Source organism: Camponotus vicinus, unplaced genomic scaffold (assembly GCF_025532165.1).
Source record: "Camponotus vicinus isolate PSW18456_S1 unplaced genomic scaffold, iyCamVici1.0 SCAF_2, whole genome shotgun sequence".
Taxonomy (NCBI): domain Eukaryota; kingdom Metazoa; phylum Arthropoda; class Insecta; order Hymenoptera; family Formicidae; genus Camponotus; species Camponotus vicinus.
In genome coordinates, this window is record NW_028141956.1 from 12,176,534 (window position 1) to 12,201,058 (window position 24,525).

Genomic DNA, 24,525 nt, shown 5'->3' on the forward strand with positions numbered 1-24,525 from the left:
CCTCGTGGGATTTTCATTTTATGGCTGTTAGGGGAGAGGCTCTCGTCTACAAATTCTAAAATATGCTTCTATCGTTCGTCTACATTCGAGACACTCGATAATATTATATATCTTCTTCCTCTCTCTCTTGAATCCGACTCTAATTCAAAGATATGTATTTAACACTCAATCAATAAATTTTTATTTTTATATACGGGTCATATTGTTACTTTCTCGAATTTCCATTCTAGAATAAGTATTTCTCTTTCTAATATGTTCTCCTCGTCCACTTGTCATAGCAATATTACTGATACACTAATCGTGCCATTTGTCCTTTTTATTACTGTCATTCAGAAAAGACTCCTACCTTTCTGTTAATGCTTTTAGGAAATATTACCCTAAAGTGCGCGATAAATCATTTTAAATTTCCGTCCCTTTGTCAAATATCTCTTCGATCCTCTTTCATTCTTTCGTCCATCTCTCATTAAATTATAATAGGTTTATTTACAATTAAATATATGTACAACAATCGAGTTTGTGTAGCGGCCATTTGAAAGATTTTTACTTGCATTTGTATCACAATACAATGGACTTTTATGTACATCTTTCTTCTTTCCATTCGAGAATAGCCAATCGCGCGCGCGCGCGCGCGCAGCAGCGCCCGTAATAAAACTCTTCATCTATCTCTTTCTCCGTACCATTGCTCCTCTTACTTTCGTTCTCCTCGTCGTTGGCTCTTCTCTGTCTCTCGCGTTCTCTTTATGAGCAATGGAAGAGGTCGTCACACATGAGCGCGTGAGCGCCCATTTGGAGCAATAAACAGTATTTTTAGACTCCTGTCTCTCTCTCTTTATCTTTCTCCCTTTCCATGTATTTTCATCTCTGTCTCTCCCCTTCGTTCCAGCTTTTTCCCTCTGATCTCGTCGCGTCTGTCCACGGTTAAATCTCGCTCCGATACGACGTTCAATGCGTCGATCAAACCCACGTAACAGATGCGAAGGTCTAGCTACCGATGTCATTATCGACCGATATTGCCACGTGTGCAATCCTCCAAGGCGACTTCCATCTGTTGGAAGGATCTCTCGCGATTCTTTTTTTAGATCGCTACTTGGAACGAAGCGAAATCGTCTACAAACGATTCCCGAGCATTCCAGAACGTAGGAAATAATATTTCAATTAAATCGTACTTAAATAGAAGTACTTATTCGTTCAAAATACATTCGATATGTTCTCAAATCATCAAACATCATCAAATCATCAAACACACACAGTTTGAACAATTTAAATTGAACCTTAAATTGTGTGTGTCCGATCGTCCTGGAAATATATACAGGGTGGTCCTGAAATAGTTGGTCAAAGTCAGAGATTGGATTGGGCTCGTCATAAGAATGAAAAAAGTTCCCATAAACGTTAGTTCAAAAACGCATCCTTCAGAAATTGCGACTCATTTAATTGTCAATTTCGGAGAATAAATACTTTCAGTTTTGATCGTACTTACTATGATTTGTGCTTTTTTAATTAATGTGTACAATAAGTAGCTAAATCGAGTGATCTGTCCAATCAATGATGTAGAGGAGTTACGAGATCGCATTATCAACAGCTGCGAAATTATAAGAAATACTGAATCAGGTATTAAAATAATTAAATGAGTCGTAACTCCTGCGGGATGCGTTTTTGGACTAACGTTTATGGGAACTTTTTTCATCTTTATGACGAGCCCAATCCCTAATTTTGACAAACTATTTCAGGACCACTTCGTATATCAATATATTGATCTGTACTTATATGTATACGGCTCGAACAAATCGATCATACTACTTGTTTGAACTTTTTGTAAACTTTAGTTTTATCCCATTATTTCTAATACAAGAATTTTGAGCAAAAAGTAAATATTGAGCCAGTAGACAAATGACTTGAAACATTACGTCCGAGCTGCGTAAAATTACTCGATCAGATTATTTCGTCACGTTAAGGCACAATTATATTCGCATTACGCGATTATCGCATTCAATCAAAATCATAATTCAAAGTAGCTTTCCGACGCGGTATCGACCGCACGTCGTGTCTATAATACTCTGACACATGGAAGGTGATCAGACTGAGTGCAAAGTTCGTACGTTCCTTCCCAGGCAAAAGATAAGTTCGGAGGCGAGCAGCATCAGCGAGGTAATGGCATGGTACACAAGCGTGAACGCAGCTATGCTGGATCACCTGACTAATCAAATCAAGGAGACAGACAACAGCGGGGTGTGGAGGTAAGTCTTGTCAAAACTTTCAAGGCAACGAATATTCATCTAAATCTCTCTCTCTCTCTCTTTCTCGACCTATCCATCTATCTGTTTTTATCTCTTTCTTGGAGAAGAATGAGATAAAAATATTCATTGCAACGAACTTCTGATATTTCAGGTATCTGATAGCCTTCAAAAATCTCCTGCGGAGCATCGAGAGTCTCGGTATCGCCTCTGTGGAAGGTATTAATTATTTTGGCCGCGGTGTCCTTCTCGGTGACAACTACGTCAGTTACGTTCGTCACGAGGCGCTGGGACGTGATCTTCTCAACGCCGCTCTCACATACGTTCCTTCCCTAAAGAAGTTTTACGACGAACTCACGCGAACCATGCCCGATTACAGCAAGATTAAGGCAAGGTAAAAAAAACGTCTCTCGCGTTTTTCTTCCGCGTCTTGGCCGCGCGAACAAATCTTAATCAAATAGATCCGTTGAAATATTTGATATTTTATTTTCTTCTATCGTAAATATTTTTTCAAAAAAATGTTAGCTTTATAAGAATAATATATCGTGAATATTATGTTAGTCAAGTTGCAATTTAAACACATCCTTTGGATTGTTTTAGTTGAACTTTTATTGTTTGACTTGTTTACTTTTAACGTGTTTAACTTTTATTTCTCAGAAAATTAATTATTATGTAACAAATTAATATCTTTTATCTGATAATTAACATCGTGTATCATATATTAGTTGAATCAAATATAATAATAATAGAAGAGAATGTTATTGAATCTCCCATTTTTCTATAATTTATAATTTTTGACGACAAGCACATAGCTTGCTTTGAACTTTTGAAATATCTAAATTAAAGAACAAACGCAAATATATTGTATTTTATATGAAAAATTGAATTAAACTGAATGAAAAAGATGAAAAAAATACAAATAAAAAACGCGCTTTATATACGTGTCAAAATATTCGTAGAATATTCTGTACCTATTTTGAGAAATTATAGATTCTTTTATGTCTAGTTGGGCAATTTAAGGAAAGTGTTTCGTTAATAAAGACTCTTTTCCGCGCATAATGGACGGATGATAGATTACGGCAATAAAGAACGCGCGAAGACAAAATTAAATACGTGAACGTTACGTATACTTTTCTCAGGCGAAATGAAATCCTGCGGAATCAGAAGAGAGAGTCGAGCGTGGACGACGCAATCGCTTACTTCGACTCGATGGCCACTTACATCGACGAGCTACGAAAGCTGCAGCGGGAATTACGTCACATGATAAGGTAGCGAGTCCTCATAATGGAATTGTTTCCCCGTCCCGATGAGACTCATAAAACACAAGGGACATATAATGCGAGACGCAGATTTTCAAAAGAAAAATCTCCCCTTAGAAATTACTCGATGAGCAATTCATCATTTCAAAAAAATATAGAGAATATATATCGTTAATCACGAGTGAGATAAATATGTTAAATTTACCGAGTTGAATTTTACACACACATGAAAAAGTATCAAAGGCAAAATAGAATATTAGAGAAAAATTTTAATTTCTAAATTTATTGATTGATTTAATGATATCAGCGCTTCTAATTTTTGCGAACAGTGAATTGATTTATTGCAATTTATTGATCGACAGTAAAGAAAAATCATCGTGTTATGGGTCATATATCATTTATAAAATATATTAATCACGTCGAATGTAATATATCTGTGTCGCCCAGGGATTATGTCAACTCGACGTTACAAGACGCGAGCAACAAGGAAGTTGCGGGTATCGCTATCGTCGTTCTGGTGCTGGTAGTGTCGCCCATCATCATCATCCTGATGCGTAACGCTGTCGCGACCATTCAGGTTTGCGATTCAAATGCGATTTGATTCCCTTTCATGCCACATGCGACTCTCTTTCATACGTAGCACTCATAGTAATTTGTATACCGGGTGTGTCTAATACAGACTTTAATTTCCATCGCGGATTTTCTTGGCGGAAAGAAATTAAAATTTATTTTTTTAATCCTAATTAATTTTTTCTAATTAAAATATATCTATTTCTAGAAATATAGATATATACATTTCATTAGAATATTCAAATAATAATTTCCAAATTATATCAATGATTGGGAATGAAAAACGAATTAAAGTTATCTACAAGAAACAAACGACATTTATAGAGGAAGAAACAATTTTATTTTAATTGTTCGCTTGAACTTTAACTCGCGACAAATCTTTCCGACATCCCTTGTCAACATTAACTTGCTTGTCGGATGTAGAGCTTGTGGTATGGGTTTACGGGAAACTTTCGTGACTGAGTGTTAGTTCGTATCGCGGCGAATCCCATAATTCGATTCCGTGCTCTTGAGTTCGAAACCGCGACGTCGGCGACGAATAAACCGCGCGTCGCGTGACTGACGTCTTAATAGAAAATCGGTCGAAGGCTGTTTGCGATAAGAGAAATTCCTTAAACGAAAACGTTTTTGCTATTCGTGAGGCTTTCAGCGCTAATTCTATTTATAAGAAAAATTAATAGGCAATATTATTCATTAATTATGTATTTTTTTTACTATTTTTTTATCCTACATTTGCATGCAAAATTTTTAAAAACTTATAAAATTGATAAAATTAACTTCTAATAAAAAGTCTTAGAAAGAGAGGAAATAGTCTGTAATTCTTTTTTTATTTTAATTATTTAAATATTTCCCTCCATAATTATTTTTATAACAACGTGGGAATATTCTCTCACTCTTCTGATATGTACATATGTTATTATATAATCTATTATTAAGCTGGTTATTTTAATCTGATTAAAGTTATTATAAATTACAGATGTATGCCGCAAATTTGGCGCAAAAAGCACGTGAACTCAAGCGCGAGAAAAGAAAGAGCGATACATTACTCTTCCAAATGCTTCCACCTAGTGTTGCTCAGCAACTTAAGCAGACTCAACAGGTGAATTTTCAAAATTATTTCAATCATTTAAATCAGAATTTATTCAAAATTGAAAATGCAATCCTTAAAATATTAATTTGTATTTATACATCTCTCTTCATCAAATTGATATTTAATCTAGATTTTAAATTTTCTTAAAGTTATTTCGAGGTTTTTAAACTAATTATAAAATATTTATAAATCTTTCAAAAAAAAAAAAAAATTTTTTATTCTCTTGAAATATTTGATTCTCTTTCAACTTGAACTTGTTATTAATCCTGATTTTTCCGTAAATTTTTTCGTAAATGATTGATTATACAAAATAATAAGGAAATGAGCTTTTTCTACTCGTCTCTGACATTTTCGTTTTTCCCGATCTATAAATTTTTTTTCTTCAACAGGTGCCGGCCGAGTATTACGAGGCGGTGACCGTCTACTTCAGCGACATAGTCGGCTTCACAGAGATTGCCGCGGAAAATACACCCCTCGAGGTGCATCTCATTCTGTTCTCGCGGAAATGACCGATCGATCCTGAAGCGAGTTGCTAAATTACGCCAAAGTTCCATCACGATGCCACTGCGATGATGAAATCGCGCGCATACCATGCGAATTCCCACGCGAAACGCACGCAGGATAATTTCGAATCGCACTGTGGCATTAAATCATTCATTCACCGACGTGGTGTTTTCATATCTCGTTATTATTATTATTATTATTTATTTACTTGTTATTCTCGTATTTGGTTCAATGATCGTTCGAATATTTGCTTAAATTATCCTGATATTTGATTTGATACTTGGGATTTCATATACATCACCCAATTTAATTTTTCATTTTCCATTCGCGAAATATACAGCGAAACGTAATGAATGATATATGTATATATTCGATGTAATGCGTGCGGTGATATTATTTTTCTTTCTTTTATTTTTAGGTAGTGACGTTTCTCAACTCGATCTACAAACTGTTTGACGCGCGTATCGAATGCTACGACGTATACAAGGTGGAGACCATCGGAGATTCTTACATGGTCGCTTCCGGCCTGCCCGTTAGAAATGGTAAAAGTACGAAACCCCCCCTAATTCCGCTTGCTGTCTACGGCCTTGTGGCATGCTAACTACCATAAGAGTACATGATTTCTTTTTCACACATTTTCACGCAAAAATTAAGATTTTTCTTATACATAAATTTCTTAATTTTTGAATCTTTTAATCCTCTTCGTTACAAATTTTTCAATCTTCTTTCTTTCATTCTTTCTACATTTGATGTAATATAATAAAAAAATTAAAATTTATTTTAGTCCATTTTGCGCAAAATTGTTATATATACTAATTTTTAGAGACTAATAAAATAGCTTTGGATACTCAAAACGATGCTAGAAATCAGCTAAAATTAAAATGAAAAATAACTTAATTATAACACACCGATACGACGAGCAACAGCAGAGTTGTAATACACAACGTTGATCCTACACAACACAAATATATTCAAATTATAAAGCAATATTCATAATAATAACATGTTAAAAATAATTATTATATGCAATTAAATTTTCTACTCGTTTTTTAAATGGATAAAAATTACGTAAATTTTAAAGATAGATTTTTAGATATAAAATATAATAAAAATATAATTTAAATGATACTTATTATGATCGCACATAAATCTTAAACACAAAAATAAAAGTTAAAATTTTTTATAAATATCTAAAAAATATGAATTAATATAAATATTATAACAATTATTATATTAATTATCATAAATATTTTAAGAGAGAGGGGAGAGTATTTTCAAATAAAATAAAAAATTTAGAATATATTTTACATGCATTATATATATTATATATTACATAAAGTAAATTAATTACTTCCGCGGAAATAAATGGTCAATTAAATTTATAAATAACAAATAAAAATCAAAGAAATTAAATTGCTCACCGTAGGGTTGCTCCGCTGTTGCCCGATGCCTCCCTCCTCCTCCTCCTTTTTGATTTGTTTTTGCTGTTCCTTTATGGCACTCGTACGATAAAATATTCACTCGCGAAATCATCGATCGCAGAATAATCTATATAAGACATTCGTGCAGCACTTTGAACTGAACGACACTCCTAAAGCTGATAACAAACTTTACTATTGAGGTGAACGATACGGAAACTGCGATCACAAAACACAAACTCGCCGTAGTAAGTTGTTGTTGTCAACAAGTAGTTTATGGACCATCACTACCTTGTGTTATTATTAATAACGCAATATTAATAACGTTAACATACGCAGATAAACGTGAATAAAAATATGTGAATTAAAATTAAAATTTCGCACAATAAAATATTCGAAAATATTCGACGCTTTAAACACAAATATCACACGAAATATGTTTCGATAAATACCATCGTCGCGATGTTCGTGACGTATTGTTTATTCTAAAAATTAATCAATCGCACAATCCTATTAATCATCATTAATTAGATTAATCTATAAAATAATCGCGTTTGACGTCTCTCGATACTTTTCGCGATGATGTCTCGAAAATTAATGTTGCGTAGCAGAGCCTCGTGTTCGTTGTCAGCCTGTTCGAGAGTCACCGCGCGAATGACAAGGTGATCGTACGTAAACAATAGCCGCAAAAAACGACTTATCCGCGTAATAGATTTCAAGCAAATAAATAAACATGAGCGAAGACAGATCTTGCAAGATTTTACATTAAATCATCGATATATCACGTCTTTTTAATACTTAAATCAATTGTTTCGACGTATATATTCTGTTTTTAATCCGAAAATGACGAGCATATTATATTTTATATTAAATATTTTATATTAATAAAAAACACGAGATATATTTACCTAACTCTAAATGAGTCGTATTTACAGATGTAATATTATTGCTCGCGTAATTAGACAGTTTGAAATTCCTATTCACCATCTCTTTCTCTTGTTTTGATTTTTCTAATTTAAACACAAATATCACACGAAATATGTTTCGATAAATACCATCGTCGCGATGTTCGTGACGTGTTGTTTATTCCAAAATTAATCAATCGCACAATCCTATTAATCATTAATTAGATTAATCTATAAAATAATCGCGTTTAACGTCTCTCGATACTTTTCGCGATGATGTCTCGAAAGTTAATGTTGCGTAGCAGAGCTTCGTGTTCGTTGCCAGCCTGTTCGAAAGTCACCGCGCGAATGACAAGGTGATCGTACGTAAACAATAGCCGCAAGAAACGAGTGCTGAACACGAAGCTTGTCGACACAAAATATTTAACATGTTACAAAATACGGAATATATTCCGCTCTTTTTGAGAGAATTAATTATTAACGAAATATATGTATTGTTAAGCTCGTATCAGACTCCGCATTGAAGATTAAAGATTGATTAATCGGGACAAAAGGAGCTAAAAATTCTTTTTTCTGATTAGTTAAATTTCAATCTTTCATCTTCAATGCGTACGATATATAATTGATAAATTACTTTGCGAAAGAATTTGGCGAATAATTTTTTTATAAGTACATATAAAATAATATATTTTTTCAGTTCAGTTTAAGTCTGTTCCCCTTTCATCAGGAATAAAAACTGATTTGACAGTATTCGATATATTCGTAAAAGAAAAACTTAATTTACAATTTTTTATAAAATAAAAAAAGTAAAAATAACTGAAAAAAATTTTTTAAATTAAAAAAATTTGAGAATAAAGAAAACTATTAATAAAATCCCACTGATTTCCGAAGATTCAACCCTATTTAAAATCCATATTAATACTCCAAAAATTCCTTGCCAATATAAATATTCGATATTTTTTCATATAAAAAAAAATGAAATAAAAGGATCGTATTGTAATTATTGTAAGACGACAGAGAATATTTTTTAACCCATGTAAATGTAAATATTTCACTTCCTGATAATTCTGTACGCTTGCATCGTTTCGAACAGCATCGTTCTTCCGATTCATTTTCTTCGTTTGCGATTTCATTCCGGTCAGGTGACAAGCACGTGTCCGAGATCGCGACGATGGCGTTGGATCTGCTCGCGGCCTCGTCCGTCTTTCAGGTGCCGAAACGTCCCGGCGAACGGCTTCAAATAAGAAGCGGAGCCCATACCGGGCCCGTCGTCGCCGGTATCGTCGGCAGCAAGATGCCCCGTTACTGCCTCTTCGGCGACACGGTCAACACCGCGAGTCGCATGGAATCAACCGGTGAAGGTGATCTATTTTTCGCATCGCACAAGTTTTATTTTAGATGTCAAGATTTTAAATAATTAAAAGACTAAAGTTAAGTATAGAGCTTCGCGGTTGAATTATTCTCTGAACTGTCATCCTTTGAATAGTAACTTTACTTGCATTCCATCTTTATAATTAATGTTTATTTTATATGTAATTCATTATCATTTAATATAATAATTAATAATAATTGATAGAATATAATTATAAAATTACAAAATAACAAATAATTAAATTATCAAATAATAATTAATTAAATTGTTAAATATTATAGTTAATTTAATAATTATAAATAGTAATTAATTAATTAAATAATAAGTGATATTCGCAATATAACATTTCTTTATCCAAGCCCTGCGGATTCACATCAGCTTGGAAATGAAGAAGGCACTCGACGCCGTGGGCGGTTTTAAAATCGAGCATCGTGGCCTTGTCGACGTAAAGGTAATTTTTTTCCCTAAGTCTCTACGTTACATTATAATATCAATTTTTCTCCGATCGATCAACGCGAGTTTCCTTCCTTATTCCACCACGTCGCGTCATAAAAACAACATCATAGCGGATAGAAAAACTTTTCATTAATCAATAACTTATTTTCTCGTGACCCCAATTGATAATTTCCAGTCGATCTCCCGTTCTTCTCTCCGTGAAACTTTATATTTCCGCAGGGCAAGGGCCTCATGGATACATACTGGTTGGAGTGCAAGGACGGTGGCATCGCGCGCGCCGCCGAGCTCGACCTGCCGTCGTTTTTCGAGGATGTACGACCGGTCTTCATGCGACGCCTGCGCGAGGAAGGCACCCTCTGATGCGAGCCGTACTCTCGTCGGGACCTCTGGTACCTGAACCGGCGCCCGAACCCGTGCATCGTCCGTCTGTCCCAACCGAATCTGATCGACCACCTGAAGCGACCTAGTCAGGGCCGCAAGAACCGGCTGTCCCATCCGAATCTGCACATCACCCCGGTCAAGGCGCCGCCGCAGTCGCAATCGAGCATCGAGTCCCAGGACTCGGGCACTTACTCGACCACCCCCTGTCCTCCGAGCTACTCGCCCGCGAGTCAACGTAGCCGTTACTCGCAGCCGAATCTGCCGACCCTTCTCATCTCGTACGATCGACGCTCGGGAGGCTCGCCCGATCGTCGAATCCGGATGTCGCAGCCGACCCTCAACTCCAGCCTGAGCGGCATCAATTTCTTCGGCATGAACCGCGGGGTCGGAGTCAGTCGTCTCTCCTACACCAGTCTGCGCGCCGCCTCGGGCGACAATAGCATCAACGAGGAGGAGAGACTCTCGACGCCGAACGTGCACGCCCTGGGTGGCAGCGGTAGCCCGCGCGGTAGTCTAACGATGGAGAGAAGCTCGTCGCGACTCTCGCAGCCGGACGTGCGCAGATTCGCCCTGCGGCAGGAGAAGCGCGAGCGACTGTCGCAGCCCACCCTGGTCACCGGCGATTACTACCCCGGCCGGGTGCAGCAACGGCTGTCCCAACCGTGTCTCAGCAGCAGCTACCGCGAAGTCGGCGGCATCGGCGTCGTGCATTCCCCGTCCCCGCCGCCCTTCCCCCTCAAGCACAAGAGATTCGTGCCTCCCGTTCTGCAAGCGAGTCAGCGCGACCGTCTGTCCCAGCTGGACATCGGCGCCAAATACCGGAACATCAAGGATCTGGGCGGCGGCGCCGCCCAAGTCAAGTTTAATCGCGATCGGTTCTCGATACCGGAACTGGAGACGCAGAATGATCTGCGACTGATCGCTGGCACCCCCAAGCAACGCTTCAGCCTGGACAGTCAGCTGACGAAGCAGCGCTTCAGTCTGGACAGCCAGGATAGCTGCAAGTCGCGGCTGCTACCGATCGCGAGCTCGCCGATCTTCGAGCATCAGCAGATGAAGACCGAGGAGCTCACCGGAATGACATCCGACAGACTCAAGAGCCCCACCTGCGAAGGCCTGCAGAGCGTCATCGTAGCGAGCACCTCGCCGATCTTCCCACCTGGCGAGAGGCGATTCCTCGCGCCGGACTTTCCGTTTATCGGCAGGAAGATGTCAACGTCGCCATCGCCACCCAAGGCCGGCGAGATCGGGAAGCGCGCGTCCGGCAAACCGCCGCCGATTCCAGTCCGGGAGAGGATGTCGGTGCCGGAGATCAGGAATTCAAGCTTGCGCAGACTGTTGGACCCACCTGTCCGGCAACGACACAGCATCGCCGGCAACCTGCGACAATCGCTGCTATCGCCAGTGAAGCTGCCCGAGTTCGCCACCGGTGGTAGAAAGTCACCGCGATACTCGATCGACGACGCACTGGAGAAATTGAAGAGAATCGAGAAGGAGGAGAATCGACGGAATCTGGAGGCGAACGAGATGGAGAAGGAAGCTAAGGAACAGGAGCAGCAGCAGCAGCAAGACCAGCAGCAGGAACCGAAGCACATCCAACGACATTACTCGTACACCTACGAGACATCCGGCAGCGACGAAAGCGGCAGTGTCTCGACACTCGGCAGGCTGAGCGTGGGTGGCACCCCGAAGCGCAAGTATCTGGAGAGCAACTTTGACGAGAACGAGCAGGTGATCACGACGGTGATCGAGACGGAGGTGCCGATGATCCTGCCGAGCACGCCCGGCAAGTATGCGAAAAAGGTCCAGGCGTACTCGAGCGAGACGCCCAAGTGGATTCGCAAGTACCTGGAGAACGAGAGCCCGAAGATAGGCCGAAGGACCTCCACCAGCGCCAAGGATCAGATCGCCAGGACGAATCGCAGGAACAGTCGCAGGAAGAGTTCGCTGGAGTCGATCGAGACGGCGACGAAGAAGCCCGAGGAGAAGACCCGCTCCAAGTCCGCCAGCTGCGAGGAGAGGAGCATCAAGGGCGTCGTGGATCAATCCCTGGACAGCGTGAGGGAGACTTACGTGAGAATCGTGCCGTCCAACAATGCCCAGGAGGAGAACAGGTACGAGGTCGCTGTGGAGTCCACCACGACCTCCTGGAAGACAGACCGAGGTCTTTACGGCGACGACACCGACACGGATGATTCCACGTCGATCTAATCGAATGGAAAAGATCATCGTCGTCTCAGCATGACTCGCTGTTCATGGGATTCGCTCGTTCTGTGTGTGATGGCCGCTGTTAAACTGCTGAAAAAATTTATAATTCAGTTTCAATTAGCTAAAGATATTATTATTATCGTCTTTTCAATTAGCTAAGAATATTGTCGTTATTGTCTTTTTTCGACGAATATTAAATTTTAGCGATCGATTTTATGATATGTGCTCGACATTAATTTATCTGATTAATTATATAATTTATTATATATTAATTATTAATTAATTATATATATTATTATTATTTAATAATTAATTATATATATTAATTATTAATTAATTATATATTTATTAATTATAATAATACAATTATATAATTTATTTACATATATTAATTATATATTAATTGTATAATTAATTATATACTCGCATTTATTGCAGAAAATTTTTAGATTTCTAATTTTCCGATTTAGAGAGAGTTTTTAGCTATAAATAATGACATAAAACCATGCCATTACACAATCAAGTGCAACCGATTTTGACGAGAAATCTGAATTAATCATCTTCGTTGTATAAAATATTTACATTAAGAATCTTTTGTTTTAAATTGACATAGCCACGCTAAGAGACTGAACAGAGAATATAAACCATCCAGATGCAAATATAGTGAAATGATAGTAACACAATCAGATTGTAACGCAATCAAGGCGAGAGAGGGATTTGACGAGAGAGATCATCTCGAGAAGAATCTCGATTATTTTGTACTTAAAAATACATTCTTTCTCGTCATCTCGTCCAATGGAATGAATTTGAAAAGTGAAAATCGAATGCGGATACCTATTTTTGCACAAACAGTGGACCACAATATACCGCATGCGTTTTAGCCTAAATAATATTCAGATCTGTGTGCTTTATCAATTAAAAAAAATTGACTTTTATTTTGTACATATTTCGAACACAAAAAATGCGTAGAGCGAAAAGCCGAATAGGATGTAAGGACTCGCGAAGATTCAAATCACTCGACGAGATAAATCTGGATTTATTCCGGATTTTCGATCCACGTGTGTATGTGTGTGTGTGTGTTCGTTCTGGGTGTAATGTGTATTTGCAGCACGTGTTAACTCAAAGTGTATGCGATTATTTTTATCACGCTTCAAAAGAGACATCGGGTAGAAATTAAGTAAAAACAGTCCAGCTTGTATATACATCAGTTATAGGGAGTGATAATATTGCTAAATGTGTGTAAATCATTATATCGTTAGAAAAATTGTAAGATCGATGTTCTTGATTGTATAGATTTTTTGTTTTTCGTTAGCGGGATATTTTTCGCTTGCAAAAATCGTGTCTGATGCGATTACGTGCATCGTATTAATCGTGAATTGAATTTATTTATAGTAATACGCAGCTGTTCATTTTTGCTGATACTAGTCATTAATGAGATCTTACAAGCGATCAAATATATATAGGGTGTTTCTGTGATGAATAGTATGTAGATTAATTAATAAAATAGAGAATATAAAAATACTTTCTTTTCTTAGAAATATTTTACAACTTTAACTATAAATTTAACTCGAGAAATTTTATGCTGTTTTATTATTTATAAATTAATTATTAAATAATGTGTAAAATAATGCATAAAGCATTTTTTAAAGTTCGGTTTCTATAACATTCCAAATTTTCTAATGAATTTTAATCTGAGGCGAATTATATTTAACCAAGCCTGTATCCATCATCTATGAACGACTAAATTTTGATATTTTCTATCTTGAAAACTTTTCTTTTTCAGAAAATGTGTAAAATCTTGTGAGAATTTTTATTTGCTATATGCTTTATAAGTAACATATGTCTAGAATCTAAGTTTAAAAAATGATTACATATAATTAATGTTTATATATAATGTTAAATTAATAAATGGTTACATTAAAAATTATATATAATTTTCATTAAATGGTATTACTTGGCGCATATTTTTCTTATTCTTACACAGAACATCTCTACTTTGTTCCTTTCTCTGTTCAAAAAAAATATATATATTCCAATTTAAGCACCCTATATATATATACCCTATATATATGCATAATTTTTTCACGAATATTGCAAATATGTATGCATTGAGTGGTTTTATTTATCTTTAGCAGTGTGTATGTATTTTACTCCTATATACATATATACATATATAGAATTTAATACACGAGTAAAGATGTCAAATATTAGCAAGTCAAAATATACATAAAAAGATACATTATAATTTGTAAACAGAACATGCCTTCTGTGTACACCTGATTATATATAGATCGAAATATATAATCCATTGTTATAGCCTGAAAAGATTTTTCAAATCCTTTAATTAGAATATTTTGCGTTAACATATGTACATATTACATGTGTACATACATACATGTGAGTGTGCAAATATATAAATTATATACATTATATATACATATATATATTATATAATATATATTGTAGTATATATATGTATATATTTGCATATATAAAATCTTTATTCGCAGCCCTTTAAACAAGAACTTTTTGTCATTAATATTTTTTGAAATTTGTGATTTATTATAAAACACTATTTTTCCTTCCTTTCCATACCTTTTCAAAAAAAGCATGTAAATGATAACATTTCTCCTTGTTTTCCATTATTGTGAGAAATTTCATAATGGTTGTTATAAGTTAATTCGGTACGAATTTTCTATGTATAAATGCTGTTTTTTTTCACTATAAATCAATAATAATAATCACGGCTGATATCGACAACACGAATGCACAATTAGAATAAAAAAACTTTTCTAGCTAGACATAATACACCATCAGATAACAAATTTATTGTGAAGACGATGCTCTTTGAGACACGGCATTGAGCAGAAGCGATTAGCGTTGTACTCAAAAGGCTCCTTGTTGGTCATATCAATGGCGCATTGGAAGCATCGCGAGATTACAGTGTATCCTTCGCTTAACATCCGATTCTGCGCGATTAATGATCTCTGTATAACACAAAAAAAGAAGTAAAATGTCAAGTCAAAACAAAAATTAACAAATGACATTAATTATTAAAAAAATACACTTTATCATTTGCACCTTTTCTTTGTCGCTAAGATTAAGAAATCTCTGTTTTTCGTTTTCCTCCTGTTTCTTTATTTCAAATTCCTTTCTTTTGATTTTTTCCTTAAAACGTTTCAATTTCCGTTGCTGCCTCTTCTTTTCGATCTCCGCTTGCTCTATCTCATCGCTAAGCGGTCCAGGTATTTGAGACTATATAAAAAATAATACATAGATATATTAAAACAATTACTTAATAATACAGTTATGTCTGTTTTAATATTGATGGAATATTCTATTATATTTATTAATATTATTATACTACATACTTTTTGATAATTAAACTTATCCGGGTTAACTTCCATAAATCTCCTAAATGTATTTCTAGTCTTTTTATCATTAGCAGCAGCATAAGGTGTCTGCAGCTTTTTATTCTTATTACAAGGATCAGATCCGATTTCTAGCAACAACCTAAGGACAAACCGAGTTATGTAAATATTGTGTAAAATTTGCACAATTTTTAAAAATATATAAACCTCCTCCATAAAATATTACAATACATACCATACTTGTTCGCAATGTCCACCAAGTGCCGCTAAATGCAACATTGTATTGCCGTCCTCATTGGTATCATTAACCAATTTTGTTACATCATCCGTGTTTACAGAAGTATCATTAGACGTGTCATTGACCGCAATATCTTTCTTATTCTGTTCCTCCTCGCACTCTTTAATTTTACTCAACAGACCATCGATGACTGAGGACAATAGATCGTTATCGCCTTGCTTACATGCAGTCCACAGCTTGGTTCTAGCATCCAACAATGCTTCATTGATTATCTGGGCTAAAAATAATACAATATTAAACACTTTAAAAAATGATAAAGTACATAATTGATAAAATATTTTTTTATCCAACTTTAATTCTTAGAGAAAATTTTTTTTAAACGATCTATTTAAACTATCTTTATATAATATTCTTTAATTATTGTAACAAGCTACAAAATGCCACAAATTAATTTAATATAGTTATCTATTAAATAAATAAACCTTACCATCCTTTTTCACCTTTTTCTTCTGCCGATTAGCTTTCTTATTCTTCATATATCTTGGCACTGTATCCTGAAAAGCTTGTAAATTCTCGGAAAAATTTACTTCAACAATTTGTTCAATCAAAGGAATATCCAAAGGAAGTTGTGCATCCATTTCCGACTCGGAGGATGATTGAGCTAGTCTAACAATAATATCTGTAAAATAGTGAGATCTTTATATCAGTCGTTCAATAAAATTACATAGAAAAATATAACTAATATAAACATATTTATATAAACGACAATCACTTTTAAACATTGAATATAGTATTTCTGATACAGAAAAAATACTCTATTAAGATATGATTCACATTAATAACATTTACCTGGTAGCGGTCGATTCGGACTTTTCCTTGGTTTCGCTCTATCTATATGACGGGAATTTCGGTGCTGCTTTTCTGGTGTAGACTGTGCTGGCGTTTTAAATTTATCGTTCTCCTGAGGACTACCGGCACTACCTATGTTAGAATTACATTCGACAGCGACATCTCCTTCTGGTATTTCACTCATTATCTCCGGTTTTGAAACTTTCTTGCGTATGGGTTGTCGCGGAGAATTGGGAAAACAGTCGGTAAAATCTGCTGCTGAACCTGAAATAGAATATCACATATTAAATGTACATATTAAATACATATATTAAATTTAGAAGATAAATAATCGTTTACCATAAATCTCCATGGTGCTTACTATATCATATACCCTCTTGACTTCTCTAAACGTGGCTCTACGCGTGGGAAATGGCAGTGGTCTTATTCTAAAATTATTCTTATCTAAAGGAGGATTCTTGCCACCAAAGAGAACCATACGATTATGCGGTCCGACTGCTCGATACAAAACAGCCGCCGAATTGTTGATATGCATCGACCATGATTCCAGTATCTCTTGCACATGCTAAGAAATAATTATTGTTATATCATTTATAACTTACCAATAATTTAATCGCATAAAGTATTAGAGATAAATCTGTAATTTATTTTTAATTTCTATACTCTTGAAAGTATACCTGAATAAGCGACGCCTCATTATATCTTCGCAAGCTGGCACCAGCACTCTTCGCGTGATTACCATTCGTGCGAGAATTCTGAGCAAAGCCTTGTTTCGCTCGTACAGTATAAGAATGGAAAGTCTTGTGCACAATAGGCTCGCCATCTGCAATAATACGTCGAAGTAAACTCAATGTAATGATTATACATTCATAAAAAATATTTTTGATTCAAGATATGCGTACTTTGAAATACAGCCGCAGCAAAGTGTCCACCGCCGACCATGATAACCGTCCACTTTGACATTTTGCCACTGTCGAGTGCCTGAGAGATCATCTCACTGTCTTTCTCCGGAATGTCCTAAAACGTAATTGCATATCTCCCGATCTGGCAAGTAAAGAGCACGCCAAGTGACTCAAGGTAGACCAAATTTCAAGATAATATATGTACACATGTATATTAATTATAATATAAATATGTACATTTCTAAATGTGCCTCTAATTAATAATAACTTAATTAATAACAAACCTTCTTGTGATGCAGTAAGCATCGGTAGATACTAAATATATTGCCGTCGTCGTTCTCGAAGAACACTTTAGTGTGACGACTAGCAACAACCTGCAGCTTCCGCTCCTTGGACACTTCCTCGCACTCGGTGTCCGAAATGTCCGATTCAATTGCCCTCCCTCGTCTTTCCGACGTCTTTCTAGATTTGTTGGAACTGCTTTTACTAGCTGACTCGTTCTTGGTTTGCTCGTTAGATGAGGTCCTAGTCTCCGAAGTACCAGCATCGTCCTCATTCTCGGACTCTGCCTCGCTACCAGACAGACTAGACATGTCGCCTACAAAATTCGCACATGTCGTAGACATGTCGTACTGCCTTAAGCATATTGCCGTGTACTTCATCTCAGACTGTACCTTCGCCGACAATCCTGTTAAAGCTGTCTTCGCTAATTGATTTCAAGCCATTCAGATTTTGCTTAAGATTATAACGATGCCAATCCAGTTTATAATGGAGTCTCTGTTGTGGCTTATCCTCAAACTCAGCGTTACAATGAGAACAACACAAAGAGTCTGATACTACTAGTTGACACAACTCTTGTTCGCTATCAGGTACTGCAAAGCAGAAAATTCTATATGTTATGGAATATTACTAAACATGTTGATCCTCAATATTTTCTTTGCTTTATTCAACATTAATTGACAAAAGCTTCAAAAATCTAAAAAATATAACATTGATTTTTTATTATCTTTCTATATCCCAAAGAAATTTCTATTATATTCGCGATTATTCCCACTGATTAACATTGAATTATTGATTTTTATTCTGATTATATCAAAGTTTGCACACATTTCTAATAAAGGTCAATTCTTATATTTTTACATGTGATACAAAATATCTTAATTTTTGCAAAAATATTCCCAAAATTAATATGAAAAGATATAATTTTCTATTTATCTATTATCACATTATATTATTGCAATATTTATTGTAGCATATGTTCTTAAAATTCAACTTTTTGTAAAGAGCCAAAACTATCCTTAAATTTAAGATCAAACAAACAAATGTGCTAATATTTCAATACATATTTCTTTTATTTAAGCAAACTAATTGTTTTATCTTCTAAACAGCAACAAAATTTCATATTCTGATAAGTAATGTAATTATTTCTATCGATTATTGTATATTGAGTCTTTCATTAGAAATAAAAATAAGTTCAGTGCTTTTCACATTCATCATATGCAATGAATGATGATGTTCGTTTTTTCAATTATACCTCTCGCTTCTTCTATTGTTTCTCTTTCTCTCCACCGAGAGGCCTGTCTATCCGTCCCGTCTAAAACGTGGAATGTTAAAACCAACATTAACATTCGCCTACGCAATCTAATCATCGGGAAAGAATATATACGCTACATAATTTATCGATAATAAATCTTGTCTCTCGTCATTAATCCTCCTCCGAAATAGAGCGACCCATGTGTCGCGTAAGCTCCTGGGAAGCGAGCTTACCATAGGGAGACGGCAGTTGCATGCATCGCGCAACTTTGATCCCTTTGGTGATATGGTCGAAGTCGTCCGGATTATGTATCTTGTAGGTTTGATGATCCACCTCTTTCGCATCCACCCCTTGCTGACAGAGAGGCTCATTCTCGTTCGCCATAATCCGAGAGTTCACTAGGAGACGGACAGACGACAGAGAACGATAGCGTGGAAGAGGGAAGTTGACGAGTTATCACGCGAGGCAAGATACGGTACTGATCGTTTTTCGTTATTTGCGCAATTCTTTCGCGTCGCGGAGCGATTACATCACCCTGTATGTATTACCATTCTGGAACACGTCGCCGTCGAGCGGGAAATTTAAATGGCCTCGTCAACTTTCATGGATACATATAGATATTATAAAAAATGATGTATATAGATAACTTAATATTTATTTTAAATAGAATTTATTTTACAGAAAATTTTTGTTTTACATAAAAATGTTTTGCATATGCATGTGTATACAATGATAATATTCACAGTCACAGTTAAAGCGCAACTTATATTACGAAGAAAAATACTTTTAATCTTATTAACATTAGTTGTTTAAAAAAATAAAACTTTTTAGTGCGTATTTGTAATACTTATATGTAGAAAAAAGACAAAAAAAAGCTTTGTTTAATAATTAATAAAAGTTAGTAGTTTTAAGTTTGATATTCATGATATCAAAGCTGCGATGTATAAGTCTGCAGTTTTTAAAGCTATATTTATCTCAAAATAATTTGATATATTTAATACTATAATATAATACTATAGTATAAATACTACATGTATTAGTATAAATTCTACATTAATATAATCTAAGTAGCACATTTTTCGTTGCACCATTTTTTGTCCTACATTCTTAGCTACCTAATGAGAGTCCCACTATGTTATTTAAAAAATGTGATGCATCACATTCAGAGAACAATACACATTAAATATATTAAATACAATATCACTATATTTTCGACATAACAAAAATATGTTAGCCTTAAGCGTGCAAAAAAATATATGCCCTGCAATTGTATATTTTATAACGCTTATTCTAGCTTATCAATAAATATTATTACTTTATTAGATAACCAATCAGTCTTAAATAGTATTATGTAGTAACTGTTCAAAATTTGGAAGCATGGAACAATGTACTTTGTACTTTGAAACTTTTGGTTGTTTGTGTACTGTGCAATTGCAGCTGGTTCAGTAGTTTCTACATAATTACATTATTAGTGTGATGATTAGTGTATGAAATTATAGTAACACACAAAATTTTTTTATATTGGTAATCATTTTGTATTAGTAATCATTCTTTGTATTATTAAATCATTTGATAAAGTTCTCTAAATTTTGAAAAAGCTCTTCTATATTTTTGATTTTTCGTTTTGCTCAATTAAAAGGTAAAATTATTTTCTGAAACACTACTGTAATGTAGTGTTAAATTATGTTAATTAATAAAGAATTACATAAAATATACTGTAAGATTCCCTATTATTGGAATCTTACATAGATCCATAATCTTTCAGATATTGTAAATATAAACCACCAATAAATAAGTCAACATCAACGTAATAAATAAGTCACAGACAAAATAATACTAAGTAGACAAAAAAAGAGACTCATCTTCCAAACTAGTGACATTTCAAGTTAAAGACACATATAGATAAAAAATAATATCCCATTTAATGCACCAACTAAATAGTTTATCTGTATCCTTGAATTGTTGCCTATCCTGAAATACATACATATCCTGAAATACATACATATGTACAAGTGATATTTAAAAAATGAAAATTTTGTCTATATACAATAATTTCTCAAATGCTGCAATTGTCACTTGATTTAATGGTACAATAATTATTATAGATAATGTATATATATATTAATAAGCATTAAATATTTTTCTTAGTTTTTATATCAACAGTATATTTAAAAAAGTGCATTTAATTTGCGAAAAAATATTTTATTGTATTTTTTCCAATTAAAATATATAATTATAACTAATAAAGCTCGAGACTTACCTCTGTCTAGAAGGACTGAAGGGGAATGGTGGATTGACACCGGGTATACTACTATCCTTATAAAGGATGAACCAACTGAAACTTGTTATCATAAGTCCACTCATCGTCGCTTTCATCAGCCAATTATATCTTTCATAAAATGTGACCAGCATATTAGTAGCTGCTTCCGCATACTGATGAGTGGTATTGAGGAATCTTTCGCTGTCCGCTGGTAATTGTTTCACGTCGAATTTCGATAAAACGGATATATTCGGTATCGTATCGTACATTTGAGCGAACGTTGTTATTGACGGTAGAGAATATTGATCGCTGATTTTCCATAACAAACACTTTCCTACAGGCAGAGTAACATGAGAAACTTGTATTAGCCACTTCAATTTTCATTACCAGTTGTAGCTAATCCTTCTCAATTTATTATAAATGAATTATTAATTAATATTTAATTATATTATAATTATAATTAATTTAATTATATTATATTATAATTATTATTAATTTTTAATAATAGCTTTCATAAGAGAAGAAAAAATATTCGCTTTTTTTTAGAGAATTATTTTAAATAAAGAAGCCCTCTAATATTCTAAAAAGTAATGTTTTAAATAAAGTGGCAATTAATTTAAGCACGGAAAGATAAAAAATAGAATAAAATATATAAAAAATACAGGAAGAGAATTTTTTCTTGTGTTTCACTTTCATTATCTCTCGATTGCAACAATCAGGTATGTGCTTTTTCGAGCGATGACGCGACCTTCATGAACTCGGTCATGGGCGATGCAGATTTCGCATATAAATGCGTACGCGAAGAAATCTGGAGAGAGAGAGAAAGACTCGCGTTGCTCGTGATCCAAAGATTACTCATAAAAAAAAAAACAGTCGCGTTTAAAAATATTATTCAAGAATATGCGTTATATGCGATTTACGAGCGTTTAAATTTCTCTGAAATGTGACACGAAAAAATAATCATTCAGTTTCTCTCTCTCTCTCTCTCTCTCTGTGGCTCGCTCTTTACGTACGTTTTATCATGTTGCATACAATAAGCAATATTAAAACTCTTTTATGTGAAATGTGTATTAGACACAAATGAAGCTCACAAAGCCATAAATTTCTGCAAGGAAGAATGTTAAGTAATTTATTAATGTCTGTAACAAATTATATAGATAATTTTCATATAGATATCATTAAAAGATCATTAGAAGAATATTTTTAACAAGATATCTTAAGAATGAAATAACTCATAATGATGATATTGACACATAATATAATAAAATGTGATAACCTATTTCACATAAATATAAATACATGTGTTAAATATAAATAAATATAAATAAATATAAATTAAAATAAATATAAATATAAATAAATATAAATAAATATAAATATAAATATAAATGATATGGGAGATTTATTTTCAGGTTGTTAAGACAAAAAGCTTTTTGTCTTATGCAAAGCATTAACGATTAATATTACATCAATAATTGAGAAATACAGATTTATTGATAACAAATATTAATTGAAACACAAAACAACTTGTAGAAATGATTGCTTTTGATAAATTAATTATAAAAATCTATTAGATGTGATTTCTTCAGCTACACAAATCCTTATCTTCTTTTGATGTTGATGAAAAATAACTACATTAATTTGCTTATGTATTAAACCCATACAGCACAGAATATTACAGCAATATTATTAATATTGTTATAATATTACAACATTGCAATATTGCTGCAATATTTCGTGCTGTATGGAAAAGAAAGGAGAAAGAAACTATGAAAATGTAGAAAGCGTAACTGAAAAAAACATCTAATAACACAAAAGTATGAGAAATGTTAAGTTAAAAGTAATGATAAACCAATTTCAATTTGTACACTAGATCGATAAAACATAATTATGTGCTAAATATTAATAGTGATTAATAATATCAATAATTTATTTTTTTTTAAATTAGGACAAAAATTGTACGTTTAAGGAAATTTAAAGTACACTTAGAACGCAATGTATTTTTCTCATAGAATAATCCGCATCGTCGACAATCTGTTTTCCAATTGAACCAAAATAAAAATTGCGCATTTTGACAAATGAATCCCGGGTCCTATCGGCGATATCAATCTATCGTTCGCGCGATAACGAGATGCTTCTTGTGGAAACGATTCAGATCACTGGGAACAAAATCAAAACAAAAAAAGCGTTCGTTTAATAATTTAATTCTAACCTCTAATGGACCCGCGGCGCGCGAACGATTTGCATCGTCCACGATTTTTTTTCGACATAATCTCTTCCATCTTCGAAGAATTCTAATGAAATAAAAGAAACACGCGAATGACTTTCCGTTTACTCACCATAATTCGCGTATAATTTTCCTATAACGATGGAGAGCGAGAGCGCTAAAAGTGACAGACTGAACGTCCACTCGTTCAGGTGGATCTTCGTCCAGAATCTCGTTGGTTTCTCCTTCCGTATGTCTTCGGCGAGGTTACCGTTGCCATTCGTTAATCCCATCGAATCATTCTTCCGCTCGAACATTGTCGTCATCGTCGTCGTCGTCGTCATTGTCATCGCTCGTCGGTCGAACGTGCGGGACACGCACACACAACGTTACCGCACCAGCGTGAACCCCGCAAATGACAAGCCGCGCCGCTTCCAAAAATAAAGGTGAATAAGACCGACGCGACGCGAGCGCGCATGCGCGGCCTACTTCTTTCGCGTGTCAGGAACGTACGCGATCAAGTCATCCTCCTATTATAAATAATAAAAACATGCGATAAGAATTCTAACTTTTATCCGGAAAGATAAGAGAACATTTACAACGTTTAATTTATATACCTTGATCTAATGACATAAGCGTAAAATGTCATTTGCTTTCTCATTCCACAAATTAACAAATTGACAAGAGAAGATAATCCCTTCTTCTTCTTCTTCTTGTTTTTTAATGGCAAGGAGCTTATGTTTTTTAGCTCATACTGCCAGATTTAGAGGA

The 24,525-nt window shown here is 34.8% G+C and overlaps 5 protein-coding genes across 19 annotated transcripts in view; 2 read left to right on the forward strand and 3 right to left on the reverse strand.

Annotated features, from left to right (window-relative positions):
* Positions 1 to 7,998, reverse strand: part of LOC145967580 (beta-keto L-gulonate decarboxylase) — an 80,615-nt gene extending 72,617 nt beyond the window's left edge. The window contains exon 1 of one of the 2 annotated variants that reach the window (XM_083092602.1): positions 7,981 to 7,998. The gene's annotated coding sequence lies outside the window, so the exon portion shown is untranslated. Of the gene's footprint in view, positions 1 to 7,075; positions 7,202 to 7,980 lie in introns of those variants that run through there. The other variant, XM_083092601.1, reaches the window with a different exon arrangement.
* The window catches only part of LOC145967575 (uncharacterized), a 39,343-nt gene extending 29,173 nt beyond the window's left edge, over positions 1 to 10,170 (forward strand). For 10 of the 12 annotated variants that reach the window (XM_083092585.1, XM_083092591.1, XM_083092592.1 and 7 more), the window contains 10 exons: positions 2,109 to 2,234; positions 2,386 to 2,625; positions 3,371 to 3,499; positions 3,938 to 4,067; positions 5,037 to 5,159; positions 5,540 to 5,629; positions 6,073 to 6,202; positions 9,120 to 9,338; positions 9,709 to 9,800; positions 10,025 to 10,170. In XM_083092585.1, the coding sequence (XP_082948711.1) occupies positions 2,109 to 2,234; positions 2,386 to 2,625; positions 3,371 to 3,499; positions 3,938 to 4,067; positions 5,037 to 5,159; positions 5,540 to 5,629; positions 6,073 to 6,202; positions 9,120 to 9,338; positions 9,709 to 9,800; positions 10,025 to 10,165 (1,420 nt within the window). In that variant the 3' untranslated portion in view covers positions 10,166 to 10,170. The remainder of the gene's footprint in view (positions 1 to 2,108; positions 2,235 to 2,385; positions 2,626 to 3,370; positions 3,500 to 3,937; positions 4,068 to 5,036; positions 5,160 to 5,539; positions 5,630 to 6,072; positions 6,203 to 9,119; positions 9,339 to 9,708; positions 9,801 to 10,024) is intronic. The other 2 variants (XM_083092586.1, XM_083092596.1) reach the window with 1 other exon arrangement.
* A 337-nt stretch (positions 10,171 to 10,507) lies between these two features.
* Positions 10,508 to 15,120, forward strand: LOC145967577 (uncharacterized). Its single transcript, XM_083092597.1, has one exon. It carries the CDS (start codon positions 10,508 to 10,510, stop codon positions 12,395 to 12,397), a length of 1,890 nt encoding a protein of 629 aa, XP_082948723.1. The 3' UTR covers positions 12,398 to 15,120.
* LOC145967573 (tRNA endonuclease ANKZF1) lies at positions 12,910 to 19,818 on the reverse strand. 2 transcript variants are annotated; one of them, XM_083092582.1, is made up of 13 exons: positions 19,522 to 19,818; positions 19,289 to 19,348; positions 18,429 to 18,626; positions 18,039 to 18,352; positions 17,755 to 17,869; positions 17,530 to 17,675; positions 17,192 to 17,417; positions 16,853 to 17,116; positions 16,491 to 16,682; positions 16,001 to 16,280; positions 15,766 to 15,907; positions 15,476 to 15,649; positions 12,910 to 15,381 (listed from the first exon to the last, which is right to left on the reverse strand). In XM_083092582.1, the coding sequence occupies exons 1-13, from the start codon at positions 19,670 to 19,672 to the stop codon at positions 15,208 to 15,210; spliced, it is 2,436 nt and encodes an 811-aa protein (XP_082948708.1). In that variant the 5' UTR covers positions 19,673 to 19,818; the 3' UTR covers positions 12,910 to 15,207. The 2 variants fall into 2 exon arrangements, with proteins under 2 accessions (XP_082948708.1, XP_082948709.1); XM_083092583.1 differs by lacking the exon at positions 19,289 to 19,348 and having other exon boundaries at positions 12,912 to 15,381.
* Positions 19,819 to 19,939: 121 nt separating this feature from the next.
* Positions 19,940 to 24,257, reverse strand: LOC145967583 (uncharacterized). 2 transcript variants are annotated; one of them, XM_083092606.1, is made up of 3 exons: positions 23,888 to 24,257; positions 21,549 to 21,882; positions 19,940 to 21,277 (listed from the first exon to the last, which is right to left on the reverse strand). In XM_083092606.1, exons 1-3 carry the CDS (start codon positions 24,102 to 24,104, stop codon positions 21,175 to 21,177), a joined length of 654 nt encoding a protein of 217 aa, XP_082948732.1. In that variant the 5' UTR covers positions 24,105 to 24,257; the 3' UTR covers positions 19,940 to 21,174. The 2 variants fall into 2 exon arrangements, with proteins under 2 accessions (XP_082948732.1, XP_082948734.1); XM_083092608.1 differs by having other exon boundaries at positions 19,940 to 21,259; positions 23,888 to 24,235.
* Positions 24,258 to 24,525: the final 268 nt, after the last annotated feature.